Consider the following 12,377-nt stretch of genomic DNA (forward strand, 5'->3'; position numbering starts at 1 on the left):
TTGTGAAGGGAACACAATTTATAGGTGCGAGCATCACAAATGAAAAAAAAAATACTCGCCAAATCGTCAGTTTTTTTACACCATAAATTTAATTTACAATAATAGCGTAAAGCGTATGTACCTATTTTATCGTAAATCGATTTGCGAATTCGATAGAAACACCCGAACGTCATTGCTGTGCCAAATTGCCATAATCAGCGTTTATGGAAGTAGGGAAGGAGAGATGAAAGAGGGCAAAAAAATCATTGCCGATATGAAACTGCTTTCCGTTCGACTGTATCATCATCATCAGAATACGGTCGTCGGAAGCTATTAATACGAATTAAAGCTCAATCATATATTCTTTGGGTCTTTGGCTTCATATACTTGAAATTGCGATCTTGTGAATTGTGCTTTTGTCGGTCGTAAAAGCTAAGGTCACTCGAAACAACAACAACTAAGACAATATTGTGCAATATCGTCTCGAGAGCGAGCGATGATTGTAGCGATTAGAGTTATTGCACTTAGGAAACAAACCCCATTTAACTTGTCATTTGCAATTTGTGTATAAAACGTGTATAATTTTTTTTTTGTCTTATTCATTGTCTCGGTTTTTGTTTTCAGTTGGAGTTTGCATTTCGATAACAAAGGAAGCACGAAAAGAAGACGCTAAAAATAGCAAAAGCACACAGAGTGTGTGTGTGAAGCAGCCAAAACAAAACAGACAGAAACAACACAAAAATGCCGAATTCAAAGTCAATATTAAAAATACTGTTTGCGCTGGGCGTGTGGTCGTTCGTTGTCATCGGTTTGTTTAAGATCCATAGCAATAACATTGTCTTAGAAGATTATCCACAAGCGCCGATGAGCGGTCGACTGCTACTACAGAAAGATTCCAAATTCAATTTTGAAGCCACATCAACGACAACCGATCGCGTTTTACCATTAGATGTGCTAATCGATAGTCGACAAGGTAACCAAATTTTGTTTTTTTGTTGTTGTTATTCGTAGAAAAATTAGATTACAAAATACGGCGTTGAGTTACGACGTTAAACGTAGAAAAAATATTGTAAATTCAAACAAAATCGTTCATTTCCCGTGTTCATTTTTTTCTCTTTCTCTCGAAAAGGTATCGACGACGAATCACTGGTGCGTGATGTGGAGAATCGCATTCCATCGTTGCCGATCACATACTGGAGCAAATACAAGAATTTTTCGCAGAAAAAGGCGTCAACCTGTGCCAAATACCCGTCAATATTTGAATTAGAATTCAATAACATTTACTGGCAAACATTGCGAACGACAAACGGAACGTTTCAATTGTTCGGCGCCTACTATGATATTCGAAAGAATTCACGCATTGGCCCGGCCGTACGTATACTCGGCATGATTGATCGCATCGAACCGAAAGTGAAAACATTTTGTCAATTCTGGTTCGATGGCCAAAAGGAGCCATTCATCGTAAAAACATTTGAATACAAGTACATTTGGTACAATAAATGGGGAAACTATAAGCAAGGCATTTACTCACCATATTTGATTGCATGTCAAATACCGAAGCCATTCCATGGCATCGTTCCGGCTTCCGTGTCCATTGTGGAAAAGGAATGCGATACAGCTACCAATAATCTACGTGTGATTTACAATCGGCCGCCCGATGATAAGAAGAAAGGATTTGCGGTGTGTGTGAAAGGTTTAGACTTCCTATACGATGATTTGTCGGTGCGGCTCGTCGAATGGATTGAAATGCTAAACATATTGGGTGCGGAGAAAATCTACTTCTATGAATTGCAAGTGCATCCGAACATTTCAAAAGTGTTGAAACACTATGAACGTGAGGGAAAAGTACAAGTGACACCGCTCACACTGTCTGGCGGCCAACCAAACGTACCCGGGTTTCAGCATTTGTATTTGACAAAGAAAACGAATCACAAGCGACAAAATGAAATTATCCCGTATAATGATTGTCTGTACAAGAATATGTACATGTACGATTTCCTTGCACTGCTCGACATTGACGAGGTGATTATGCCGAAAGAAGATATGACATGGGCTGAGCTCATGGCACGCGTCAAACCAAAAGCATTGAAAGTAAAAAATGAAACATACCCAAGTTATAATGTTCGCAATGTATACTTCTTAGATACGCATCAACATGAGCACGGTTGGTATCATGACATTCCAAAGTATCTGCATATGCTGCAGCATGTGTACCGTGCCCAAAATTTCACCAAACCAAATCAATATGTGAAATGTTTTCATAATCCCGAACGTGTTCTCACATTGCATAATCATTTTCCATTGGCTTGCCTGGGCGGTGTGTGCCAATCGTATCCAATATCAACCGATGATGCTCAGCTCCAGCATTATCGCGCCGATTGCGTCAAAACACTCAAGAAAAGTTGTGATGAATTCAAAGAGCATTCGGTACGTGATATAACCATTTGGAAATTCAAAGATGAACTAATCCAACGATCGGTGAAAACACTAGAAACACTCGGATTCTTCCGAAATCCAACGAAAAATCCAAATATCGAACGGTGATTTTGGGAATTTTAATACCATCACAAACAGCCATTCCATTTCGTAATGGAATTAACCCAAAACAAAAAATAAATGAAGAAATAGAAGAAATGCAGCAGCAAAGTCTTATAATTTTTTCTAGGCCCAGCACTCATTTTTGTGAATTATTAAATAACGCAAATGGAAATGATGATGATAATGATGACAAAACATTGCTGCCGGATATAAAACAAGAGCTTGTGGCTTTTTAGGGAGAAAAAAGAAAGAAAGATATTGCCAAGCACTACAATGAGTCAACCAAAAAACCGTGATATTTGTTCGTATTTTTTAAGTGTAGAAAAAAAAAGAAATTGTGAATCTAGCAACAGATTGTTTTATTAGTTCGTTTTTGATCGGCGTGTTGTTGAATGGATTGAGCATGCATTATATGAATGGTTTGGAGCGAAAATGTAATAAAGAAAAGTTGAGCGGAAAAATGTCGATGATGAATGAGCGGAAAAGGGATAGCTATATAGTAAACTGTATAGTAAACTATAGTGAACTATATAGCTATCCCTTTTCATTTGACATTTTTCCGCTCAAATTTTTCTACATTTTCGCTCCAAACCATTCATATTGGATGAGATCGCGCAATGAAACCGAAACGAAGCAAGCAAAATATCAGAAAGAAAATAATAATTTGTTTTTTTTTTCCCAATGAATATGCTACTTTGTAAGTGTGTGTTATTGTTCATTTGAAGAAGAGAGGGACAAAAGGGGAGAAATTGGTTTTTGCGAATTTATTCATAACTTAATTGAAAGTCATTGCCTTATTTAATGAAGAATTCAGGAATTAAAAAAAAAGAACAACTTTTGTTGCATTCAAGATGCAATCTCAGATGAAGTAACAACAATAACAACAGGAATGCAAACGTGTCAAATCTCATTTGGAATGTTGATTTAGTGTAAAATGGTGTGAGGAGACAGAATCGAAAGAAAAAATTCAAAAAAAAATTACGAGTTTGTTGACCACAACTGATTTGTGTCGCAATTTGTGGCAAATTTGAATATTTAATGAAATGAAGAGATAGAGAGAGAGAGAGAGAAATCCGAAGAGGTGATAGTGAAACCAGAAATCGATGATTCGATCAAATTGCTTGGTGAAATGCGAGATAATGACATCATACACTCTCAAAATGAATCATGCAACTGTGAATCGATGATGAAAATTCAAGAAAAAAAAATAATCCAAGCGATTTCGAATTAGCAGCGCGCTCGCGCACACGCAATCAATTCACCCAAACAAAGAAACGCAGAGAAAAACGTAGATTTTATGTATTTTCGTAGCGAATGACTAATGGTTTCGCGGTCGACATGCAGCATAAAACTGAAATATTTACGAGAATGATGTGATCACAATATTACGCCATCCTTTTCAATTTGAGCTTCGTTTAATAGTCGAAAAAAGAGAAGAAACGAGTCGTATGAAATGAAATATCCGCATTATTTTGCTCGGTGACTCAAATCAGATTTTAACGGCGATAATTGCGGTGTGCATGTGTGTGTGACAATTGAGTTTCAACATTTCACTTTCATTTGAATGTCAATTTCGACATTCTTATTCGACGCTGCCGCAAAATCGATGACGGCGGTGGCGACGCAATCAATCACATGGGCATAGGCAGAGTCTTAACCAACAGCACAATTGCTGTTTCGATTGCATTGAAAGTGAAGATGAAACAGCGAAATGGTTTACATCCATAAATTATCTCGACGCAGATTTCACTATTCATGAGCGAAACAACGAAAAAAAAAACGTAAATACAGAGAAAAAAGAAGAACATTACCCGCGCTGAATATGCAATTTCATTTTGTGCAATCTCGTGTGCGCCGTCGCGCATACATTGTCAGATTGATAAGTAAAAGTGGTGAAAAAAATTCAATAAAAATCGCACACATAAAAACGGCAGCACACAGAGCACACAGCAAGCATTGTAATAGCATCATCGATGCCAAGGATACATATACTTTTTGAATGATGAAGATGTTCCACTCAATCATCCGCTTTTTTTCTCTCGTTTTGTTTTCTTTGTAAAATCCCATAATTTCGAGCATGCGATCAATGGCAATCGAAAAGATAAAACTATTTCGCAATAGAATAAAGCCCATTTAACGAGATAGGTAGCAAGAGCAGCAAATGGCATAAGTGTTGAAAATTGTGTTAAATAAACGTATTTATTAAAATGAGCAAAATGAAGAGAGGCGAAAACAGAAGAACAGAAACGAAACAACAAATAAATGAAAACAAATATTATTTATATATTTTATATGTAAATTATGAAGACTGAACCAATTAAGTTACATTATAATTAACACACGAAAGAAGAAGCAAACACATTGAAAATGAAAGAGAATGAATAAAAAAACCCTTCAGAAAGCCAGACAAACGTTAGGATTTACATGTGTAACATGCACGATTGCAGCACACAGCAGCTCGCTTATCGAACATGCAAACCGTGTGTAATTGATGTGTGACTGCGATTGTTCGGGATTCCAGCCAACAACAACTAAATAAACTATATTCACGCTCCATTAACCGAAACGATAGAATAAAATATGTACCATTTTTTTAAAAAAGAAACAATGATCACGCGCTCAAGTGTTGAAATGTATCTCATCGTTTTGTATCCAGTCACCAATTTGTGCGAAAAATTTAACACGAAACAGTGAAAGAATGACGAGAGAGAAAAGAATAGAAGAAGAGCATTCATTAAACAGAATAGTAGCGCGTATCAAGTGAATCAATATAAAATAGTCTAGATGCATCGCTAATAATCTCTCCTATTAAATAACAAACTATACGATTTGTACATAGACTCAGATAGTTTCTTCTTGTCGTTATTAGGAATAAATAGGCAGATAAATCAATTTCCAACAAACACACAAACACGTCAAATGGGCCAAGCAAATTTTTTAATCAACATATTCAAATGATGATGAAATCACAACCATTCGCATCATTGCTATTATCGGAATAAATGCTTTTTATGATAATATCCCAACCAATTTTAAATTCACACAGTAAAAATTGTATATGTGTATGAGAATAGCAATAGCCAACAACCAATCGAACTGAAACGAACTGAATCGATTTTGTCGCAGCTAATAAAATTGAATAAAATATCGAATTGTTCGTTATAATGTGAGAGACACGTTTATAAATTGTTTGTTCTGTTGTTGTTGTTGTTTTTTTTTAAATCGAATAATACACACAGACAGAAGTGAGAGAAAGAATGTGAAATAGAAATAAACAAACATATGCCCATTTGCTTAGGCTAATTTAGAGTGCATACACGAGAGAATAATACATAATAGATAACATCATTTGAATGCATAGAGAGATAAAACACAACTATTTGTTAAATTTAACAGTTGAGCTAAAATAAAAATAACAACAACAAAAAATCATAATACACGATCAAGTGAGAGAGAGACGATATGGAAAATTTATCGAAAACTGTTTCTGTTTTGTAATTAGGTTTTATGGATCTAATAATAATTATTGCCAATAAAACAGTCATAATTTTATTTTTAATTGAAATTACCATGCGTTTTATTTTTCTTTCTTCTTCCATACGGATTTGGGTGGACGATTGAGTTATGCGTCACCAAAAGCGCTTTATAGTATTTATATTTCATCACAAATGAGGTTAAGTCACCATTAAAGTGTAGGTGCCATCAATTCTGTTTGCAATATTTATGCAATTTGCTATCATATATACAGGTCTTGGATGCACAAACCTACTTTTTTCAAGCATAAATTTTTTTTCGCATGTGTTTTTCACTGCAGTGCATCGTTTTTTATGAAGGTAATTGAAAAAAAAAAGGTTTGAATCGTTTGCATTTGGGTGCGTAGCCTGTTGCGAACGCATCACATCACGGTGAGTAAAATAAATTCTCAAACACACCTTATGTTCTTTGGAAAATAAATTCCTCAGATGGTTTCTCATTCGTTTGCATACTTTTTCATTTCTTTGGCATTTCTGCGAACATTTTCTATGGGTTCTTGGTATAGCCTCGCATTTTTTTTTCGTACAATTTTCGTTCTGTGTGCATTTTTCTCCATTCATTTCAATCAACGATTTCATTTTTTTTCGATTTTTTTCGTCTTTTGTTGCCTTTTTCCACTGCAGCAATTTCTCTTTTCTAATGCGCACGCAAAATAATATTCCACAATCGGTTGCTGCCGATTTAGAATCGAACAGAAAAAATATGGTGCGCTATTTATGTAGAAAGTGGATTTTTTTCAACCATTTTTCTTTTATTTGAATCCAATTTAATTTCTTGTGAAAAGTTTCTCCGTGTATTTTTCACTCTTCCTCCGTGTGTGTCCATATTGAGAAGCAATTTGGCAAATTGAATATGCACTCTGGTCGTTAAATGCAGCAGCCATAATAGAAATTGTCGGTAATGGCACAAATACGCAAAGAGTGAGACAATCGAAGGACTGAACGAAGTACAAAAAAAAAACAAATAAATGTCTAACGAATATGTGTGTGTTTTGAGCGTTTGACCCATTTCCGTACAAAACAAATGGTTGACGAGAATATTACCAGCGCCAATATCTTGGATACGTGCGGTGTGCTTAACAGCATTTGGTCTTAATTTGGTAATTCAACAAATTGGTGTGAATTACAAGTCGTACGATGACCATTTGCAACATTTACACCGGAATGGAAATACGGAACACAAACACTAACGAATGAAACTAGTTTGACCATTGCTGGTAAACAGTTCGTTGCTTCTTTTTTTCTTCATTCTAAAACACATCGAACGAAAATGTGTGAGCGAAAGAAAGAGTCGCTGTCGATTCATGACTTTCAAAGTAGTAATAGGAAAAAGCCAATCACATTGCGATGATTGTTATTGTCTTGACGATTAATACAAATTACCACATAGTTGTATTTGTATTGACCACGGCGTCAATTGAATTCAGGTGCTTGAATGTTTTCACCCATTTTCCACTGGGTTTTTTAATGACTTAATTGACCCGAAAATAAAGGTACCACTACATTTAATCGCATCGTATTAATATTCCAAAAGCGTTTATCTTTGATTCGAATCCAATCGAACGGCGCACCACGTATGTGTATGTGTATCGAAATTGATATTTGGAAGCAGTTGCTCTTGATTCGTTTGTGTAATCGTTATCTCTGGTTAATGGAAATTTTTATCTACATATATGTGTACCATGGTAACTCGACGAATTCCATCAATCGAAAGTAAAATTGCACTCCTTCAGGCTATTTCGGAGAATTCGTTATATTTGCAAGCGATTTTTTTTCGATGGAATTGTTTCAAGTGCGGCTTTTTTTTCTCTGTTTCTTTCTCTCTCCACTCGCTATCTTTCTCGCTCTTTCTCTCTCTTTTTCACGATTCAATCTAAAGTTAGGAATGAAGATACTTTTTTTCATCGAAAAGAAAACCAGAGTGATGGGTGCTGGTGTATTCTCCTGCGAGCATGATTACAAACCGAGCAAAACAAACACAAACGCAAACAGAACTATCTCAATGAAATAAAGAGCATGTGTGGTTAGTGTAGTTCGAGTAGACTTTTTTTTTATTTGATCCAAAGCATAAAATGCATGTCTGACCGGAGGTAAAATGTTTTTTCTCGTACATTTTTTCTCTCTCTTTATTTTGTTCATCTTTGAAACTTTAGCACCATACGAGATAATCATCAATGCGAACGGTTCGTAATGCAAGAGAGAGAGAGTCTTTTGTTCTTCGGTTCCTCCCATGCAGGAAGTATGTGTGTGTGTGCAGACCATAAATGGAGAAAAATGTAACACAAATAAACAGTGATATGAAATCTTCTAAACGAAATAGCACTTCAAACTTGTACGTTCCATCTGGTGAATGTTTGTCTTAGCACAAAACACCTTAGTGCGTTTTGTTAAACTGTCCGACCGTTTATTTGCACTTAAGGAAGAGTTCAGTTTCTCAAATAAATTTGCAACTTTCCTTTGTTGTGGTCAGCAAAAAGTAAATTTAATGCGATTTACTGCTGAATAAATCAAATCTTCAGAGGTTATAGGGTGTCTGCAATGGCAATCACACACACAATACAAATAACTTTGACTGTAAGTTTTGGCAAAGAAAGTAACGAAAATGAATGTGTTACATTAAAAACCGATTGAACTTTTCACAGTGAAGCGAGTAGAATGTGTGTGTGATCCAAGCCAAATGGTCGGTATAAATCATGTAAACACCGTTTCGACAATCGGATTCGGCTCTCGCCAATCCCATTGTGTGTATGTGTATGTGTAAGTGTACAACGAGAACTTTCTTTATAGCAAACGATTAAGCAAGTTCTAGCCATTTTAACGTGAGTCATTTCGAGATAAATTCAGCACAAGGTCAATATAATGCACTGAAATCCGTCAACCTTTCCGTTTCACTGATTTTAAAATCCGCAATCAGATAAAGATTCTCTCAAGACTAGCAAAATACTCATTTGAAATGGAAAAAAAGAAGAAGAAGACGTAGAAAACTAATAGTAGTCTGAAAATAGAGACTCTATAAATGGCAGTCGGGATCAAGAGAGGCTTATTTGCTTTTGGCAAACGTAATATTTGCGATTCGTATCTGTCCAAGTAAATATTTGCAAAACATAATGCTTGAGGTGGCATCGTGTCGAAGGCTGTTGAAATGGAACGAAATCAAGATAGAAAATAAATATATTACACAATTGTTGTTCTTGTTGTTGCTGACGACAGGCAAAATCTTACGAATTTGCTCACTCACATCTCTTTAGACAATGAGCAATCCAAGATATATATCGATGCCACAAACAAAACAATGTGTGACTTAACACGTCTAATGAACAATTACATAACACATATAAAGATATAAACGCAAAGACAAACGGGATACACGTGCGAATGTCTCAAAACACTCGTGTTTCAAGATGGGGACGATAGCTTTGGCGCAAATTACACGATAGCATACGTTCAGGCGCTTTTATTAAACACACGGGTGGAGTCATTTGATGAAATTGGATGGATTTTACACGCGTGTTTTAGAATGGGTTGAAGGATGCTTTTATCTCTTATATACTGAACTTGTTGAACAGACTTACAAGTACTCCACTACTCAGAAGTAAGCTTTGGGCAAATATATTTATGGTTTTCCAAGCCGAATTTTCCATTTCAAACCACAGCTCTGCGAAATTATTTGCAATTTATTAAAGAGTTTTTCTCAAAGTCATTTGCTGGGATTGTTTTCATTTTCTTCCGATAAAAAAATGGGTTTAAAAATAAGTGTTTGTGCCAAATTTGGGGGGACATCTTACCTTACCAATAGAAATAAAATTTCAAAATTACTGGAATTCATTTCCGTATGTCGTAGCAGCGCGGCTCTATGTTACGCAAAAACGAGGTGTCTGTGACTCTGTAGATGTGTGGAAAAGGCCTATCACGACGGTTTTGCTTGCGCCGACTGTATTTAGTGCACACACGGTCAAAGCGCCTATTTCAATGTTGTGAACATTTAAAATATTTTACTGCATTTATCCAATATCATTCAGTTAAACCACTGTGTATTAGAGTATACAATAGCAAACATTATTTCCGATTCTTATTCATTTCAACTCTTTATTGCGGAAAGTCTAGTGATTACATTCATCATGATAGACGAACCAATTGAATTGTGATCGTAAATGGCTTGTGTCTAGCTTGTCGACATCTAATATCGTGCGAGCTATTTTGGACATAATTACTGTATTCGATCCATTTTGAAACAGTTTAGAATAAGAAATATTTGAACAGAAATATTTGTGCATTTTTATTTTTCATCGAGAATGATTTGTTTTACATAAATCATCTTAATTAATTTTCATAACAATATAATTCGGTTTCCAGTTCCAGTGTTCATCATCAAATCACCACTGCACGTGGTATTTCGGTTGTCCTAAGATTTTTCTTACGTTCCATTGCCAAGAAAATACTTGGCAATTGTCAAACATGTGCACAATGCACATTCCCACCATGAATCACGAATCACGAATTCACAATATCGTTTCTATATTATGTCCCTATCAGAAAGGTTCTAGGAAACGTGTCCTTGATGTCAATTTAATAAATTGAACCAATTGATGGGTTTCTGTACAGAGTGCAATCGAATTTAATCAAGTCGTGAACTATTAGTTCACTCAGTGACCTTCAATCGAATATTGATTTGGACATTCTTATAAAAATATCAAGATTTCATTAGAAGTTTTTGAGGGGAAATCTTTCGTATTTCGAAAAAAAATTGAGTTGCATTGGTGCAAGCAAATAAAAGCAAACCTTATGCGGTAAGATCTTTGCTAGGTACAGTAAATCCATTAAGACAATAATTCTACTAGTGGGTGCTTTTGATTTCAAATTAGTATTTAGTGGTTTTCCATACTTTTTTTTTAAATTCTAACAGCCAGTCTCTACTGAATAGTCCGGTTTATAAATCTAATGCAGTTTTAAACCAGTATATAAATTTCACAGTGAAATTTACCCAAAGCCAGTGCAAATAAATTAAATTAGATTCTAGTAATTGTTGTTCATTAGTAATTGAGTGAGCGAAAGTTGGCCCTATGTTTTGACAAAGCCAACAAAAAGTGTATAAATAATACTGTGTCAGTGTAGCTACTTGAGTTGATAGTAATAATCATTATTGTAATAATATAATTTCGAAAGAAGCTTCATCAATTGGTGAATAACATACAAGATATCACGCCAGAGGTTTGCAGTGATGTGATAAACTTTCCAGGTTCGGTATCAAGACAATTTTAGCGATGGCCCAAACTTCGGAAAAACCAATAGTACGAGCACGATGTTTTGAAAAGCTGAAATTCCAAATTTTTATTATACATTCGAAAAAGCCGTTCCTGATTGATTTTCGATTGGCTCACCTCTCCAAACAGTTCCAATGTACACGGAAATAGTTTCAATCCAGTGAAATGAGCTGGTTGCTGCGAACGGGCGATGATCAAAATCATGTACTTTCGCAGCTCAACGGGATACTCAAACCAGTTACAGTTGTAAGCAGTGAAGCCAACGACTGACAGGCGATTGGTTACAGACGTTGCAAAGTAAGCGACAATCGTTGACAAAAACAAAGAAGCGCACAAGCAAATTATGTTTGTGGCAAACATAACGATGTCGAATTCAGACTAAATAATTGGAAAAGAACCACGTGATAATTATTCGTATGTGAATTATTTTTCACTTGTTCTCAATAGAATAAGAAGCTATTCGAAAAGTGTAAAACATAGCAAATTTGAGAAAACTTACGTGTTCCATGTTGTAAAGGGCTAAAGCTGTGAAAATAACATTTGGAGGAAATAGTGAGAATATTGCACCGCCATTTACTTCAGCCGCCAGCTCGAAGATTCTATAAAAATATTTAGAGAATTTTGCATTGAAAATGGTAGAACCCGGTAGCACGAGTGCATTTAGTACTATGCGCTGATCATTTTTCATTGACTTCGAATTTCGTGCAAACAAATTTTTGTTTTGTTACATTGAGTCTTAACGTGAATGGATGCGTTTAATATTGTATGATCTGACGTTACTGTGCTTGATGAAACGATATTAGCGATTGTTGGAAAATGGTGTATGAAAATTATATTTGTTAAGTATGTAACTTACTCATGTGCTTTGATGTGGATGCGTATTGCTTTGCATAAGTTTTCCTTGATCTTCTTCTCTCTTTTCATGTATTTGAACAGATTCTTCTCGTCCTTATTCAAATGCACGTCTTCTTCAACAGATCCGACAATGACATCAAAGTGATCGCAGATAGCACGGGTGTAAAAGCAGCAACTGACGAAGTACGATACAATCGGTGGAATCGCAAGA

The 12,377-nt window shown here is 35.6% G+C and overlaps 1 protein-coding gene across 3 annotated transcripts in view; it reads left to right on the top strand.

Moving 5' to 3' along the window:
• The window catches only part of LOC129577183 (uncharacterized), a 70,391-nt gene extending 64,309 nt beyond the window's left edge, over positions 1-6,082 (top strand). For all 3 annotated transcript variants that reach the window (XM_055463794.1, XM_055463803.1, XM_055463812.1), the window contains 2 exons: positions 604-952; positions 1,109-6,082. In XM_055463794.1, coding sequence (XP_055319769.1) covers positions 721-952; positions 1,109-2,523 — 1,647 coding nt within the window. In that variant the 5' untranslated portion in view covers positions 604-720 and the 3' untranslated portion in view covers positions 2,524-6,082. The remainder of the gene's footprint in view (positions 1-603; positions 953-1,108) is intronic.
• The last annotated feature ends 6,295 nt before the right edge of the window (positions 6,083-12,377 follow it).

Source organism: Sitodiplosis mosellana, unplaced genomic scaffold (genome assembly GCF_009176505.1).
Source record: "Sitodiplosis mosellana isolate CC-2019 unplaced genomic scaffold, AAFC_SMos_1.0 Smas_scaffold_1, whole genome shotgun sequence".
Taxonomy (NCBI): domain Eukaryota; kingdom Metazoa; phylum Arthropoda; class Insecta; order Diptera; family Cecidomyiidae; genus Sitodiplosis; species Sitodiplosis mosellana.